This window comes from Haliotis asinina, chromosome 6 (genome assembly GCF_037392515.1).
Source record: "Haliotis asinina isolate JCU_RB_2024 chromosome 6, JCU_Hal_asi_v2, whole genome shotgun sequence".
NCBI classification, from domain to species: Eukaryota; Metazoa; Mollusca; class Gastropoda; order Lepetellida; family Haliotidae; genus Haliotis; species Haliotis asinina.
In genome coordinates, this window is record NC_090285.1 from 41588438 (window position 1) to 41607533 (window position 19096).

General features: G+C 37.1%; 1 protein-coding gene across 1 annotated transcript in view; it reads right to left on the reverse strand.

Annotated features, from left to right (window-relative positions):
* LOC137286116 (E3 ubiquitin-protein ligase rnf213-alpha-like) overlaps nt 1–19096 on the reverse strand; it is a 251401-nt gene that overhangs the window by 124889 nt on the left and 107416 nt on the right. The window contains exons 7-8 of the mRNA XM_067817776.1: nt 2442–2656; nt 1759–2060 (exon numbers count right to left, since the gene is read on the reverse strand). Coding sequence (XP_067673877.1) covers nt 1759–2060; nt 2442–2656 — 517 coding nt within the window. The remainder of the gene's footprint in view (nt 1–1758; nt 2061–2441; nt 2657–19096) is intronic.

Sequence of the window (19096 nt, forward strand, 5' to 3'; positions counted from 1 at the left end):
GCACTGACTTGCACTGGAAACTCGTATGTGAGTTATTGCGCAGGTCTTCATCTTTACAATAAGCTTCTGTCTGTAGCATCTTCATGCAGGACCCCATGACAACTGCAATCTTGGTCTAGCCGCGCTGACATAATTGCAGTGCTGCTACACAGGGTTGCTGACATCGCCTGCACGACTGTGGAACTGTGGCCACCTTTTCTTCCACGAAGCATTGCTCCATCATGGACATCATCTTCTCCGTAAACTGTTTCATAAACAGACTCAGGTTGAAGCTCTGTGCTGAGCCTTCTGGTTGAGATAAAGCGGATGACTCACCTTGTGTCTGTGGTGGCTGTAGGGGTTGACCCAAGCCATGCACCAGAGTAGAAACTGTTGCCGTCACACTAGCTGTCGAAACAGGTAGACTAAAGACTGGAATCTCTGGAAGGGGGATCAGGGGGTCATCAAAACATCTGCTTCGTCTGGAGGGACAATCTACGAAGAGAATGAGTTCGACTTCTGTGATGTACCACAACAGGAGCTTGACAAAGTCTTCTGGGCTGTCATCTTCCTTCTTCCCTATAGATGATGGGCTAGGGATCTTGGTAGGTGACAATCTCTTCTGGATGGAGACAGAGGCTGCCACTATAGCAGAGGACTGCCCCTGGGAGCCTATACACAATTCACTAAAATGATGAATATTAGCAGCAGTTAACACATGTTTACTAGTGCTGTAATCAGTATTTTTATCCAATATGACTTGTCTATGCCTTCTAATATGATCCTTTGCACACCTTAGAGCAACAAATGCACAACTACTGAACTCTGTTATAGTTTTTCAAAGGATACAATGGGAGCTGAAAAAGCAAACTGTAGTACAAGAAGGATAATACACATGGGGATCAACTGCAGACAACCTGTATTTACAACCAAAGCAAGTTTTCATCAAAACATAAGCAAACATAATGATAAAATACAAGACAAACTGCTTACAAAATATGTACAATTTGGTAATAATTCTGCTACATAACATCAATATACAGACCAAAAACCAGATTCAACTGAAAGCTAGATGATATAAGTCAAAAAGTAAAAGGATATGGTGTCATATCCAGGGGCCCTCACATCCGTCGTCTAGGTGATGAAGGAGAGAGTGACAAGCACGACCGATTTGTGTGCCAATGCAGAGACTAAAGGGAGGCTACTCGTGGGTGCGTGTTGATTTTACGTCCCCTTCAATGAAGCAAGTTAAAACGATTCAAGTGTTCCATTATGTTCGGATAGAAGAAAGAGACAAGCATAATAAGCATGAGTAAGGATAAGGAAACGTAAGGGAGTTTCTGTAGGACAGGTCACTTAAACCTCTTAAACAAACTGGACTTTTATTATGGTAACCAGCTGGGACATACGATGTCGGTATCCAAACAACTTCATGAAATGAAAGTGAAAACTATGTATTCAAGGAAAGGCATTTGATTGAAAATTGTAAAAATGACCTTCTGGTTACCTACATGTTTACCACCTCATCTATGAACAAACATCAAATGTTTCTCAATTCTTCAAAACAAACTATTTTCAGCTTGGGATAATCTTGACCTTCAGTATGAGCAATCAATTTGTCATAACGGAAATTGAGCCCTGAAGGAATTTAATAGATACTTACCCTTCAGATGTCTTATCACTGTTTGATTTCAAGATTAAAAATGTCAGCGGAGAAATTCAGCCATCCTTTATGCATTGCCATTAACATTCATTTTTTCTCTTCATAACCTGACATACCTGTACAGAAAGATCTTTGTCCAACATATCCATGTTTTTGTCTACCATTTGTATGGATAATCCAGTATACATCATGCCAATCTTATCCAAGTCCTCTTCAACAATACTCGTCTCTCCAGATTCCCTCTGAATTAACTTGGTCAAAATTGATTTTGCAGATGGTAGAAATAATTCTCCTGCAAGCATGACATCATGACGGATTCTGCCTTGAAGGCCTCCTCCAAAAGCTTTTGACCATAATTTTTGCAGTAGGTTCTCCGACATCTTTGGATATACAAATCCATCATACTGATGCCATGGTGCTGAAGAAGAAATACATGAAATTATTCTGACATTCAGGTAAAATGTTTGTATTAAAAAGTTAAGACCACACTCTGAAAAGTTTGGTTTGGAAACAGACATGTACGTTTTGGCTTTTATTTTTTATGCTTTTACTGAGATGCCTACAGTGTAACAAACTATATTTCAGAACATTTAACTACATGTAACTACACATTGTAAAGAATGGGTCTAATTCTACAAATTGCCTATAAGTACACAGAGTTAATAACAGGAGAATGTTACTCATAATATTTTAATTACACACACAAGGTCATGGAATCAATGATAGTATGTACATATACCGTTCAATAAACTCAACTCATCATCCATCACCAAAGGTAATATGATGCACATATACTTACACACATCTTTCCTCTTATATTCTGGAAAGTTGAAGTGACGATTTGGATCATTTCCTGCCAAGTGTTGCCTCTTCAAATAGTGCACAGTTTCCCAGATGGGTCTGCTGTCCTTTTTTGAGTGTTTCACTTTATATTTGTACTCAAATCCTTTATTTCGTAGACCTTGGGTCATGGGAACGCAACACTCATACTCATATACATGATCATGATGTACCCTGTAATTAATAAAATACCTTATTACATGAGGTATCTCATAAGAGTAAACACAATTTTAATATACTTATATAGTCCATGGTTTCATCAGGATATACTCAAGGGCAAAAGTTATGACATGGAATTTGTTTATTGGAACGTTTTAGAATGAATTTTTTAGTTTGAACCAAAGAGTGAGTGAGTGAGGTTAGTTTCATGCTACACTCAGCAATGTTCCAGCAACATGGCAGCGGTCTGTAAATAATCAAGTCTGTACCAGACAATCTAGTGATCAACAGCAGGAGCATCAATATGCACAATTAGCAATAGATTACTTGTCAAGCAAGTCAGCGAGTGTGATCACTCGATCCCATTAGTCGCCTCCTACAAAAAGCACGTAAGACCTAATCTACCCCAAATCTTCACAGACAGGAACACGAGGAAAGTGTGGTTGTTCTTGAGGTTACACAATTTTTTCAAGAAACATGACATACTAGATAAACAGATCACTCAATGCAGTCTTACAAAGTGCGGAAGACAGCTTTATTCTTCATTCTTGAAGCAGTTCAACATATTTTACCCCATGGAGAATTATAGATATGCTTCTTTCGTACCTCATGGTGTTTACACTGCTCATTAATTTAGCCTCCATAGAAACAGCAACTGGCATTGATGGCAATGTTTCTGGCAAACAACCAGTTTGTAGACTGTATGTAGGCTGTTCAGCAGTAACAAAAATCACATCAAGCCCCTTACAACATCTGGAAATGGGTGTATCTGTGAGAAAAGTTGATGATGTTTATGCACCTAGGAAAACTGCCTGAATTGTGATACCAGAGCTTCAAAGTCAATGTCTTCAGTGAAAAAGATAAAACTTTTGATTGAAAGTGGCAAAGCATTGTCATGAGTGACATGACAAACTCTACAGGTGCACAGGTGAATGTATTTTGGAAGGGGATCATTTGGATCATTATGATCAGGGATGGGATAACAGCTGCAGCATGTGTTTAAATGAATGAGGAGAACTTAAATGCTGTGAGGTGCAAGAACATATTTTGCAAAGGGACCTTTTACAATCTTTAATGAATGACCCTGGAGTGACATTTTCAACACAAATAACTAGACAACACTTTGCTCACTTTGTACATAATCTTTATCAGACCAAAATGTTAGTGTATTTATCCTGGCCCACAAGATCCCCTGATCCGTCACTCACTGAACAGATGTTATGACAAACAGACACAAATATTTTATTTAAAGGTCACATGCAACGTAAAACACAACTTTGCAGATTCTGGTACCTTTCGGTATGCACTTACCGAAACAAATCATAACAAATGCCAATTCAACCTATAAAGTTGAAAAAAACGCGATGAAAAAACAGCCCCCGAAATCAGAGTTCAAACGTTTCACTAAATTCCCCCCAGCGCTGGGGGGAAAACTGGTTTCAACAGCTGTGCTGCGCTGCGTCCATAACGCATGCGCAGTGAATAGGTTCGAGGAGCTTGAAACAGTATGCATGCCCAGCGTCTGAGGTCGTGAGCAGTAGTCTAATCTTGGTTGTGTACACAAACAAGTAAATAATCTACTCGTTACGTAAAACAACTTGTCGATTGTGGTAAGCAGTTTCTGTCACAGAGTAAGCTCAGTGTCTGGTTTATTCACACCTATATGTCTGTCTGCCTGTCTGCTAAAGACAACATGCAATACACAGCTTCAATCATTTACCATGTGCAATTTGAACTTAACACCTATCAGACTATACAACATAAAGAAACTAAGTTGATTTATGACTCGTGCACCCGAGTCCCATGTCTGCCACATTATGTAATTAGGCATGTGTGATACACATGACATGTTTTATGTCTAAGAGTTGCAAACAAACTACATTCATTTTTTCGGATGACCGGATCTGACGGAAACTGGTACAAACTCTTGTCAGTTTCAAGTCCTGCTTTGTACTTGGACAAATGACAGATTCCAGCGACGCAGTAGTTTACCATCTCTACTGACAGGATTTTGGATTGGATCGAGCGCAAATTCAGAGAATATGTATTTTCCAAACCCAACATCTCTATATACATTCTTCATGGATAACTACTTCTTTTCGTGTATATGATTTTGTTTGACAACAGTATATGAACCCATACTGAAACAACGCATCAAGTACACAAAAAGAAGTTGTTATCCTTAAAGAATCTTACTTTCTTGTGACTGGCTATACTTCTAAAATGTCCATCAAACAGATCATCTTTCTGCACACACAATGAACCCTCGGCATATCAGCAAATGAAACAGCCAATCGAAAGCCGTCGTTACACTTGAGTGCATATCCACCCGCTATGACTGGGTTCGGTCTCCCGAGGGCTTCGTTTCGGGGGAAGTAAGCCGAAGTACAAAATATTGCACTTTTGAATCGCAATTGTACGCTTATAATTGTGTTTATTTGTTTTTTTAAAAGCAGCAATGTATATTATATGTCATGAATAAGTGATAAATGTTTTTTAATTATGTTTGATTTTTTGGTTGCATGTGACCTTTAAGTGTAACAGTTACATATGACATATACATACATTATAAACATTCATGAATAAAAAAGAAACTGACATCCAGTCATGAGTTGACTTACGAGACACTGAACTATAAAAACTAAATTCATCATAGAAATACATTTATAAAACACGCACGCACGCACGAAGCACCCACATGACTGTGAGCAAATACTTATTACTAGACTTATTCTTAGGTAGTGGACCAACATAATCAATAATAACTCTACTGAAAGGTTCCTGAAAGGTGGTAGAGGTTTTAAGGGAGCGGAAGGAATTTTCTGATTTGGTTTTCCAACAATTTGGCATGCATGACAGGTCTTTCAAAATTCAGCCACATCTAGTCTCAAACTGGGCCAAAAGAAATGTGTCAAACTTTTCTCACAAGTTTTATTGACACCCAGATGACCTACCATGGGACTGTCATGTGCCAATGAAAGTACATGCTTTTGAAATACTACCACAATTCGATGATACAATTTCCATTCATCCTCCACAGGAACATCCGGTGACCTATTTTTCATCAACAGAACACCATCCTTGTAGTAATAACAAACTGGAACCTTGCCAACTTCCTCAAAAGAAATAGCCTTACTGGCCAACTTCTGCACTTCAACATCCTTACCCTGCACATCAATAAGCTGCTCTCTGGAAAGAATGTCATCTCAACCAGACTAACTATCACTCTTATCAAGAAGACCTGAAGAGCTAGTACTCTTTGAAGATAAGCCATCAGTCTCTACCTCACACAAAGAATGATCCATTAATATATCTGACAAATCATAAATGGAATCATTCAGAAAAGACGTCTTAGTAAAAATGCCTTTTGACATTGAACGAGTCACTGCACAAGAAGGAAAAATACCCAGAAATTCATCCTCCAACTTTTGTGTTTTAACTGAACTGTCTGATAAAACAGTGACATTTGGATAAGCACCAACTTTGGCCCCCATAAGATCATTACCGATCAACAAATCGACACTCAGAACTGGGAGAGAGTCAAGAACACCAACTTTCACCTCACCTGAAATCAGATCTGAGGTCAAATTCACAAAATAGAGAGGAGCAGAAGTATTGGAACCTATACCCTGAAGCAAAACATCTGAGTTAGCTGAAGTCTCATCAGAAAAATGCGAAATATCCTTCAAAATCAGAGATTGAAGAGCTCCAGTATCCCTCAAGATAATAACGAGCCATGGAGTAGAATTATCTCCCATAAGTGACACAGAACCCTTAGAAACAAAGGGCAAAAACTCCATCCGAACTACAGAATCAAGGGACTTACTCTCACAAATAAAACTCTCCACAGAACCACCTGGAAAGCACAGGTGCGATGGATGCCAAAAGCACTTGGGGAACCTGCAGCCTGATTTCTAAACAGGAGTTTGTAACATTCCTTTCCTTTCTGTATCTCTCTCTAGTTCCCTCTCCATTTGAAACTTTTTCATTTCCATTTCTTTTTCTATTTCCAGTCTTTTCAGTTCTAATTTTTTCATTTCCAACTGGTGAAGATTCCCCTGGCACCGTTTCTAAAACATCATGTTCAAAAACTCCCTCATCAATACAATAGAAGCTGTCTAAACCAGCACTCATTGGGACTGAAGAAGTAATTCGGTTTAGACAAAGTGTTGTATTGTAGAGCTGATGGTAAATGTACAAGTTCTGATGGGACTGAGATTTTATGCCGGTGTTGAAAACATGCAGGATTGGACAGATGCCAGTTTTGGCAGTTTCTCCTTTATAGTAAATTTCCTCACTGCAGGTTTGGAATCAAGTTTAGAATGTGAAAAAATTTGCAACAAATCTGATTGTCTTGACTGATTGTCTCAAGTTCAAACACAATTTTGCTGGTGCCACAATTAACTGTTTGCAAAATTGGAAAAATTTGAAATAAATTTCACAATTGGTCTCAGATGTCAAATGATGAGCCCCCATTTTGTTACGGTTGAACCAGCAAATCATAACACTGAGAAGTTTGATATTTTCAATAATTTGTATTCAGCAAAAACAAAGGCAAGATCGCCATCAATGTAGAAATTTCTAGTACAGTACTGGTAAACACATATAAGATGATCCACGACCTGACAAATGACCCCAATTTGCATACTTGGGAACGCCCCACAGAACAATCTACTTGAAATAAGAGGGAGACAGGTTGTCTTATAAATATCGAGAAGTTCATTTTCCCCGTGCGTTTCACGCATGAATTGTTATAGCACACTCGATTTGGGAACAGGTACAATCCCAACGAATTGAATCAACACAATATACTGAGCAAATATGTTTAGGACCACTGATCCATGTCACGAAACAAATGACATTTTCCTGGGGTTTTTTTTCACAAAATTGTTGAACATCTAAAATGCTTGTCAATGCCCCAATCATCTATTTGTCTTTGTCTTAACTAAAGGTTAGCATGGAATATCAGTATCTTATGCCTGAAATTGCAGTCTTATCATTTGAAGGAACATGCGGTGTTGTTTTAATGGGTAAAGTTGACTTTTCGTCTGCTAAATATTAAATAGATAACTAAACTACATATAGTAAATTGTGTTCCATTTAACTATTTAATATGTTAAAAGTTATCTGTTACTGAATGGTGGTGGCTAAATCAGAGTAGCAAGGGGGAAATATTTTTATCCCATAATTTTGTTCCTACTTCTCTGTACTGGCTGATTTTCGTCCATAATTCCGGTGGTGATCGACCGGGAATACATGTCTTGGAAATTTATATAACCGGTTCCAGAGAAATGGTTAGTATTCAAACAATATTTCCAAATTTCTGTCATATTTTTATTATGGTCACCAAAATTGTGTACAGAAAACTGAAAATACCTTTTGACATTGCTAAGTCAGTGAGAAAGATCTTTGTACAAAAATTTGTCTGTTTGGGGATTACTCAGTACCAGACACAATAGATTTATCAGTGACTAAAAAAATATAAAATACAGACAACTCACCAAAGATTACTCTTTTTGTATGACAAAGTATGGGAACAGTAAAAACCTGATATAGTGTGTGTCAATTATTATACAAGACACAACAATGCTGGAAAATTAGGCGGACTTCCTGATTTATGCTTTAATTATCACTCTCTGAATCAGTCTCAGTGTCTGAATCACTTGCAAGTCAATCACTAGTCTGTCAATTTCCCTTTCTATCGTTGCCAGTAACCATCTTCAATTGTTTTAACATGTTTACACCATTCCGACCATTCTTTTGCACTGATTGCAGACATCCTTTCATTTGTGGCAACTCTCAAGGAACATTTTGTGAACTGCAAGTTTTGTGAAGCGACATAATTTTTCACATTTGCCCAAATTAACTCAATCGGGTTTAGTTCTGCGTGGTAGGGAGGGAGACGTAGTACATCATGACCATGTTGCTTCAACATCGTGTCTACTCTGTAGACAGGGCCTGATTTGTTGGATTTTGCAAGAAACAATAGTCCGGCTTTAAGCATTTTCTCATCAAATGAGATATTGTGCCTTTGTAGCCACGCTTTTATGTCATCTTTTCAGTTGGTGGTTGTCGGACATTTGTCCACTTGCTTGCTATGATATGGTGCATTATCCATAACGATGACAGAGTGCAGTGGAAGTTTTGGGATCAGCTTCCTTGGAGCCATATGGAAAAATTATCAAAGTTCATCTCGTCATGATAGTGTGCTGATTTGAGTTTGGAATAAAAAACAAGCAAAGCATTTGGAACAAAACCGTTTTCACCCCCTGCATGAACCACAATAAGCCGAGGTCCGGTGCCAGACGGAGGTTGAACCCCATTTATTACGACTTCACCCTCAAGTTGCCAACACTTTGGGACAATAAGGTGTACATGCAACCATGTTTCATCGATAAAGATGAGTGGTCAATTTTCTTCTCTGTATTTCTTTACTGCACGCAAGTATTGCAAACGCTTGGAAACAATGTCTTTACGTTCCATTAAAAGTTTACGGTTTGACTCCGTTTTTCGCCACCTAAACCCCATGTCTTTGGGATTTTTTCGAAAACTTTCCTTAGAACCCTTGTAGTTCAACTGGCACTTTGCCATATCATACATTGTATCCAGAGTGGGTAGTTGTGTTTTTACGCCATATAAACTTTGTACAAATTGACGGACTGCACACCAGTCGAAATCATCAAGTTTGTAACTGCAAGTTTTGAGTTTGCGCAACTTGGTGGGACTGATAAATGTAGGTCCACTCGCACTCCTACCACCTTCTGCCTTGACACGCTTTAAAGTTGCCGTTGAGAGTCCAGTAGCAAGGCTACTTTGTAAAAGAGAATCTGCTTTGGTTGCAATTTTTTTCCCATATACATGATAACATTGTATGCTATCTCCCTTGCCTGAGAATGAACTATTTCCCCATGTTTTCCTAACTTGGACATTTTTTACTACAACTGAAATCTGTTTAACAGTATTGAGACAGGTGTAAAACAGTAGCGAGACAGGTGTTAATCAGTAGCGGTGTTGATTTCATGTCACGGTTAGCATGTATTGCACATGCATAATCGTCAAGCTACCTGTAGCAGCCAAGTGTACTCGCCCAATTCGTTGTACCGCCTCTCTTGTCACAAATGTGTTTAATACGCAGGATCATCTAATATGTGTCTAGCAGTAGTAGTCTCCATGAAGTAAACAATTAATCAAGGGAGGCAACTTTAGAGCAAGGGAATCATGATGATGACATAGAGAGTATTGGACTTCAGCAATTCATGATTGCCATAACAGGATTTGCTGGCCAGACTTGCAGACTTGTTTGAAACATATCAGCATATCCCTATTGCACAGATCAATGCTCATGCTGTTGATCATTGGACTTTCTGGTCCAGACTCCATTATTTACAAACCATCACCATAGAACTGAAATGGTGCTGAGTGTGGTTATGGTCACAGGGATTAGAGTTCAGCAAGTAGGCCTTACTTCTATAACCAAAGAGCAGTGCTTTATCACACTCATATTATTTCAATATCATCTCCCTGTCCAGAGATTTTCTGAGGAATAGCTCTTGACATTTTGTATTATTGCCTGTTATGAAGACTGATACCACTTTGTCTTGCCATTACTGAATGAGATCGTAAAATATGACACTATTGACAATGTCCAACATGTAAATGTAGGGCTGACACCCAGTTTTGAACCAACAACCCTTTGCTTTGCTACAAATGAGATTGCTGTGAAGAATGAGATTGTTTGTCGGTATGAACTGCATGCTCCACACAAGATGGGTAGTGCTGGCAGTGCACATGCACTGCATATGCAATGCAATGCAATGCTTCAGCTGCCTGTCTCATCCCAGTTGTTTTAATCAGTAAAAATCAAATATTGAAATAAAATCTAAAGTATATCTTCGGTCAGTTTATTAGTTGGATACAACAGGACCCATGGGCATTATTGAAAAGTAAGCCCTCTTCCCTCAGGAAATGCCCATGGTGAACTATTCTTTACAGGACATATCCACTACATGGACGTTTCAAGCCATCATGTTTCCACTACATCTCCAACAACTATGAATGAAGTATTTTTCTGTGAATATGACAATAATGATTGATATACATTCTTCAAAAAAAGTACGGGAACCTGAATTTTCAGCTTGGATAGGAAGTGATAGCGTTGAAAAAAGCACAGACATCTTATGAACGCACCACCAATTCCCTCTATTACCACCCCTAAACACAACGTATGATATGCAGGTGCACAATGCAGTAGCCCCATACACATGCATGGGGTCCAATTCTTGATTTTGACGGTTTTTAAGAAGGTCAAGAAATCACTTAGAATATTTATTTTGACACTCATCTTGCATCTCACATTTGTTAGTGTTTGTTTCTAGTCATTTGTTTTGAAATGGGATTCGAACACATGCAAATTACATGCCATACACCAATTATCTTTTAAAATTGACTACATTCCATATAGTTATGGTTGTAAGGAATTGCAAAGGGTGAGGGACATTCAATATTATATCAACACTGATTGACTCTGATAAATCTCCTAAATATTTCTTATCACAAATAAAATAATGAAGTTCCCCTACTATTTTTGAAGAGTTTATTAATATTCATAGACATTTAATCTGTTTGTTGTCAAAGTCTTTCAGGTGATGATGCAAAATTACTACATGATAAGTTCATGATCACGAGGGGGCATGAGTTGAGGTACATGTTCATATACCCTACATCTTTGTTTATGTTTCATGAGCCCGAAGGGCAAGGGGAACATAAAGAAACATTGAGGGTACATCAACCCAAGGGCTCCGAGGGACCAGTGAACTACATACTAATCTTACCGAACACCTCAATGTTAATTTTGAACTGTTCAAAGCATGAGTATTGGACCGTACACTTCAGCCAACTTGTGTGAATAAAATGATTCTAACCTTGCATCTTGCTGTTTTCCCGACAGGTATTGTCTGAGTAAATTTGCAGTGGCGGAATTACCCTTGTTAATATTCACAGGGACTACATTTGAAAGTTTTGTAAAAATGTATTCATTGAAATGTGAGGTACATCAGTTTTTATAGCCATCGCTAGATTTTCCAGACGACAAAAGAAAAACAGATTTAGTGTTAACTCCCTTTCATTGATTCGTATTTGCAAAACATCGGTAATATCCATGCATCATGCGTGATTCAGTGGTATTTGAAATAAAAAATACTACCACGAAATAACAAATCAGTTGCCATTGGCAGTTGGGTACATTGAAATGTACCTTGCTTGTAAGTGGGGAACACTGAAAATAATAGAACGCTTAGCCAATCAGAAAACAACATTTATGTGTTATTTAAGATAAACAAGAATGGAACATAACTAAGCACCCCAATATACATTTCATCATTGTGATGTAGCTATCGATGATGATATGTCAATGATGCCATTGTTAATTAGCACATTTCTGCTAATGAAATACTAGGTTTCAGTTTGAAAGTGAAGCATGCTACCCACCCATATCATGAAAAAGAATATCTCTGCTTGGCCATTCAAGGGTATATTGTGTGTTAATATGCCATTTGTTTAATCCACACACATTAACATATATAGTGAGGAGAAGACTCTCACTGAACTGAGATGGTAGATAATGGATATGAATGCAACTGACATGTCATTCAAGGCCACTGGGTACAGCATTGTTACTGCAACACTGTCATCGGCAGACTTATCAGGAAACAGCTACAAATGGGCAATGTGAAGGATGTATATCTCAGTAACACTCAGCAAGATGCAGATTTCAGACACAGTGGTCCTGAGTTTGAATGCCCCCATTTACATTCTTTACAACTGTTTTACATGGAGTAAAGATAGGTAACATGCATTGCTTTTTGTTTCACAAAACCACATAACCAATCTGTTTGAAAGTGTGTAAACACAATATTCTCTTGGGCTTATCATATATCATATCAAGGGGACTCTCTGAAGGGGAGCAGTCACTCCTCGAAAAGCCCTTACTGTGTGCCTTGGATCGTTATGCAACCAACAGCTGATTAAATTCGCTGAGTGTTGTGATAACTGAAAACCTACCTGTAGAAGATAAGTTAACTATTTTGTCACTTCAGTTTAAGTCAAATATTTGTTATTAGTGTCAGTATTAGTACAGTAGAGTTGTAGTAAAGTTTCAAGTAGTCATGTTATAGCTCACTGGCTTCCATTCTCAATTCACAGCAAAGATGGACTAGATTGTGTTGATAAAAACTTCTTTCACACATTTGTTTCATTTTTAGAAGGGAAATATACCTTTAGTTGAAAGGTATTTGCAAGTAACAGTGATAGTTTTAAGACTTAAAAAATTGTTAGGGTGTACTAGATGTGCGTGAAAATATGACACATTGCCAGTCTGATCTGATCCGCCACTGAAAAACTACATGAAGCTGTTTGAGTCTTTCTAGTTATTGTCTCAAAAACATCTTTCACATACACCTTTATGAGGGGAATATACTATCAGGTGAAAGGTGTTTGCAAGTAATAGTGATAGTTTCATAATCTAAAAAAACTGTTAGGGTACGTGAGGTGTGTGAAAAACGTGACATATCACTGAGCTGATCTGATCCAAAATTGAAATACTACACAGCATTGTTTCTAGTTATTATTCTAAAACTTCTTTCACGTACACCTTTAATTTTCACAAGGGAAATATACTATCAGGTGAAAGGTGTTTATGATTTTAGAAAAATTGTTTGGGTGTATCTGACGTGTGTGAAAAATATAACATATCACTGATCTGATCCGTAATTGATGCTTGTTATGCTTGAGTGTTATAGTTCTATAACGTCTTTCTTTCTGGTTGATCTTAGTACTAGACAAAACTGGAAAGGTGTTTACAGTGCTTTGTGATAGTTTAAACTTTCTGTTTTTGAGGCGTGTTTGACAGTGTCAGTTAACATTTTGTTTATGTCCATGCCACGCCCCACATGCAATAAGATATCCCTGATAGATAGTTTTGCGTTCATTAACATGTTTGGGAAGGGATGGCTGTGATGTGTCATGTATTCTTTCACATATGTATCTCTTTCTTTTGTCTTTTTCTTTTATTTCTTTCATTCGTTCACATATAATTCTTATTCTTAATTCTTACTATTCATTCATTCATTCATTCATTCATTCATTGTAAACTTCCTACTGATATAATAAACTGGCTGAAGTATTATTAAAGATCACACATATTCTATTAGGTGCAAATACATAAATCACTCATGGGCATTGTTATAAATGAAACCCTGTCATTAAAACTACTCATTTCGATCTTTAATTACCATGAATCAACCTTTCTTGACAACAGTGCACAATTCTTAGTCGTAAACGATATTTCAACCACTCAGAGCGGCGTGTCTCTGTCACATAATATGAGGTATAGATATGAGCGCAGATGTAGAATTTATCTATATTTCAGGGGGTAAAATATTTCATTTACAGGATTGTACGAACCTGAAATGGTTGTTGTGAAAGAGCTATAATTTATGTTCTCACAATCTACTATCATTCAGTTCAGTCTCCTGCCTAGTTTTTGAGTTACAACTTGTTTTCACAGACAATTCTGTCAAAATCACTCGGTGTTGCTAGGCCTTATTTGTTTGAGCCAGATGCAACTAACAGTGAAAACAATGATCAGAGTCGCTCATCACCATTATGGTTAATTTCTGCAATCTAAAGAGTGCTACATTAAGAAGGGTGGGTGCCCATCAGATACAGTTACTAGTATTTGAAAATATCCCTGGTAGTTCTTGTCTGATTGTAATAAAGTATCACAGCATACAGTATGGGCTTTTTCAGGTTTTCTAATGCCTGGATGGCCTAATGACTGATCTAAACTGATCCCATTTCTCTGATTTTTTTACCTCAGTATTTAATGTCATGTAAAAATATGATATCTATTAAGTATGATTACAAAAATTGACATTTGATGTATTTGTAACCGTAAACTAAATAACCCTACTTTGCCATTGCTAGAAGGATCAGAAAATTTACTTTGGTAAATAAGTACATACAGTTCTAGCACACAGCAAATGCTTATACATGTATTGTATGCATTTCTTATACAACAATAAAGATCTGTTCATATCCTCCAAATGGTGTTGGACCATAAGTTTTCATAGGCAATACAGCAATACTCCCTTGTAATCTGTATGAGGTGGTATAAACCTACACATTATTTGTCATCATCAGCTTGATGCTCAATTAATGAATTTTTAACAGGTATAATTAGTGGTAACGCCACTTAGATTACCCGCCAAAGGTCCCCATTTGGGATTTCTTGTGTCTGGATCGATCAAAGGATTTACCAATGACTTGCTGATTGATTAATTACTTTTATGCGGATTTAAAGGATTTTTAAAAGGTCTCTGCACATTGTTTATATTTGATCTAGTGAACACCTAGACAATATAATATACACAAAATAGAGTTATACACAGTATTGTAAACCAAAAGTGACGGTGTTCTGTAATCTGATTGGTTGAAAAACATGATCAAATGGTATTTGATTCTCGTAAACTGCAAGACTATTCTCTGCGTATTAACATGTAGAAACATCGCAAACAATTGTCTTGTTGTGTCATCAACAGTGGTGACATCATTCAAATCATATTGTGACGTAAAGTCAGAATAACGTCACAAATGAGCAGCTCCAGATGCTACCATGTGAACCAGCTGAAACGGCCAGCAGATGACACTTCAAATGAAATATTCCCGTGCTTCAAATACTCAATAACACCCGGAACTTGGCCAATGCATGATGTTTATCTCCTAAACATTTCATTATACAGCTTCTATTGTGAATCTAAAACACACGTCCCTCGAAAGCATTTCACCATTTCGCAAGATAATGAGGTAGGCAGTCATAGGGTTGCATGACGTCATACCCGAGAGTCGCTACATCAACACACGGAAAATACAGTGGTATTGAGCCTATTAGCTTACTGAGGTCTGCTGCTAGTTTAGCAAGTAAATCAATCCACAAAGTCAAACCTAGACTTGGATGACATACTACACACAATATCACTAACATGCAACCTTTTCCATTTGAAAGTATTACTAGCAGCAAAACCAACATGAATATTGACCATTCCACCGGTTGACAACATACAGTCCTGGAACGATCCCAATCCTGACTACTTTTGAATAGACTACTGCTGATAGGTATGCAAGCCACTTACTAATGATATGGTCATTGAAAATCGATCAGATATAGAATTAATATTCCAGCAGTCACGGTAAAATTTGCAGTCATGATAATGGCAATGTTCTCTGAAGCCTGCCTCCTGGCAAGACTGAAATTGTTACGTTCAAGCTTCATGATTTTATTAAGGTTTTTATGTAACTTCCAGCTTTATTTCAGAAGATGCGTTTTCTGCTTACATTTACCTGTAAAGGTTTTAGTAGGTGATTATCTTTTCTTAGCATTACCATTACGGAAGTCGATACGTTTGATCTCACTACTGTACTGTATAGATGCAGTCTACCTTAAATTCATGTATGTTTTCAGAGTAAGTCAGTAGAGACTCTATATTGATGCATCAAACAGCCATTTTATAACATTTCCAATTTCCATGCACATGTAATCTTCACAATCTGCAAAATATACATGAAATGTATGTTATAAAGTTATATGTTGAAAAGCCACTTGCCACAGGTTAAGTGACTTCCAGAAAGTAACTTGTCCTGACTAATTTTCCAATTACCTTGATTTTATGATGCCATCCTTGATGTTAATGTTTATTGGCTATTTATCAGAGAGTGATAATTTCACTCTATGCTAGCTCTACTTTATTCTTATTGCGAAATTTAACAGTTTCATTATGAGCAGATATTAAATGAAATGCAAGATTATTTGCAGTTTGAAACCATAAGTGGATATTATCTAGTAGTCCACGGACAAGTAAGATACCATTATTTGATTGCCTGAAATGAAAACTGACTTGTCCCGGGCATCAGGCATTGGGATTTTTTAACCCCTGAAATGTAAAATGATAGAGACTTGTAACCTCCTAACAGCTGATAATAGAAATGATAAAGAAATATAGATGCAATAAATACAGACAAATCCTTGCGGTATCGTACCCTACAACTGCCAGCTAGTAGAGAAGAAATTTTTTTAGTGCGTTCTTGTAGTAATGTGTAAAGTGTGATCAGTCCAAAAGAAAGACCAGCGATCATATCGAGAATGAATCAAACCCCATGTTGACATTTTTCACATTTTTGACTCTCTGTTTGTTTAGATTGTCAAATGGAATACCTGATATATAGCATTCTTATAAAGTATTCGTATCCACATTTCACCAGAGGTTAGGTTTCTTTCATAGCATTTCTTCGAAACATGCAACAAACACAGATGATTGTGCATGTAAGGGTTCATAAAATCTGCAGGACGACAGTAAACAATATCCGACCCCAAAGATATTCAAATAACATTTCTTAGGAAATGTACATCCATGTTGTTTACACAAGTGGATAATCATCAAAACTCGAAGTGCAGTTGTCGGTTTCCAATACGTAACCACAACAATACTTTATTCAAAATAAAGCACTTCGTTTCATTTTGAAGTTGATGGTGTATACACACTGAGCGGACTCTTGAGTATGACATCACACCCACAGACGGCAGACCTTACTAATCTATACTGAATACACTCTATCACATCTGTGTCTGTGTAAAAACAACATCCTTCTTTCAAAGGATTAACCACCAATACAATGATTGATTGCTCATTACTGGGCAACTAAATTATGTTTTTTAAAAGAATGATGGACATTCTGCAATTACACATGTAGGTGCCACGTGTTGGGTGGCCAATGAGACTATACACCAATGTGAAATACCTGAAATGATGCATCACTGTTCCGTGTATCAGACTGTTAAAAGTCACATCAAATCTGCAGATGAATGGCATGTCGCTCTTTTTTGAGGATATTGATGGATACATTCCTTGAACAAGGTAGTAGCTTGACATTGCTCCTAAAACTTTACTTTGTTTTAATTTTAATATTTGCATTTTTCTTTTAAGTTGTCTTATCATTCTACAGAATCATCGTTTTCATCATGAGGTGTGTAATGATACAGACAACATACACAAGGGCATGCATGTAAATTATCATTAACACTGGCAAACTATAAAATGTCCAGATATTACATTCCTGTTATACATTTGCTATAAGTATCAGCAGATCACTTTTTCATTATGTTTCAAAATGCATACAAGTATGATTACGAGTATAAAGTAATTAAGATTGTAAGATAAAAAGTATATAAGTATAAAGACGTACATTGACTAGTGTCTATATACTGGTGAATGAACGTTTATAAACCAAGTGAATTTAGCAACTGAAGAAATTCACTGCGCAGTATTGTCACTTCAAGCCCCACCTCGTTTCCGTGGAAGAACTCGTGTCATGCAAAACCCTTTTTGGTCATGATGCAAATACATATTTAACTACTAGTAGAAAGTAGTTTTTATTTTTCTAATTTGATGAAAACAAAGCATAATCTCATTAATTCTACAGGACTTTAGCCCATGACTTCATGATGATTAAAAAATGGCAGTGGCCTTTCTGAGGATAAATGCTATTTAAATTTGATTTCACCAACTTACAAAATCAAAATTACTCCCTCCTGATAGTAACATTTGTATTTGATTCATGGACAATAGGATTTTGCATGGCACTGCTTGTAACATAACAATTTCACTCTTGGAAGTGATGCAGGGATCAATGTAATATCACTGACAATATTATTGTCACTTCGACCACAACCTTGCCTCCGAGGAAGAAATCATTATGTTCATGCAAAACCCATTTGGTCAGCAATGAGCAGTAAGTAGTCTTGATTTTATAACTTGATGAAAACAAATTTCAATAACATTTTCTTTCCTGAGAATGAGGTATGGGGAGAGCCATCCGATTTAGTATATACCACAGGCTTCCACAACGCTTGCTTCGCACTCACAAACAAGCAATCCATTTAGCATGAACTATGGGGTCTGGTGAATTCTGTGCATAGTGACACTGTCATCCGACCCCAAACAGCAATTAACCGCAAACACAACAATTCGGCATGTGTTTGTTGAACTATGATGAAATCAGCAAAATGATAAGCTTCTTTCTCTGATTTTTTTACCTCAGTATTTAATGTCATGTAAAAATATGATATCTATTAAGTATGATTACAAAAATTGACATTTGATGTATTTGTAACCGTAAACTAAATAACCCTACTTTGCCATTGCTAGAAGGATCAGAAAATTTACTTTGGTAAATAAGTACATACAGTTCTAGCACACAGCAAATGCTTATACATGTATTGTATGCATTTCTTATACAACAATAAAGATCTGTTCATATCCTCCAAATGGTGTTGGACCATAAGTTTTCATAGGCAATACAGCAATACTCCCTTGTAATCTGTATGAGGTGGTATAAACCTACACA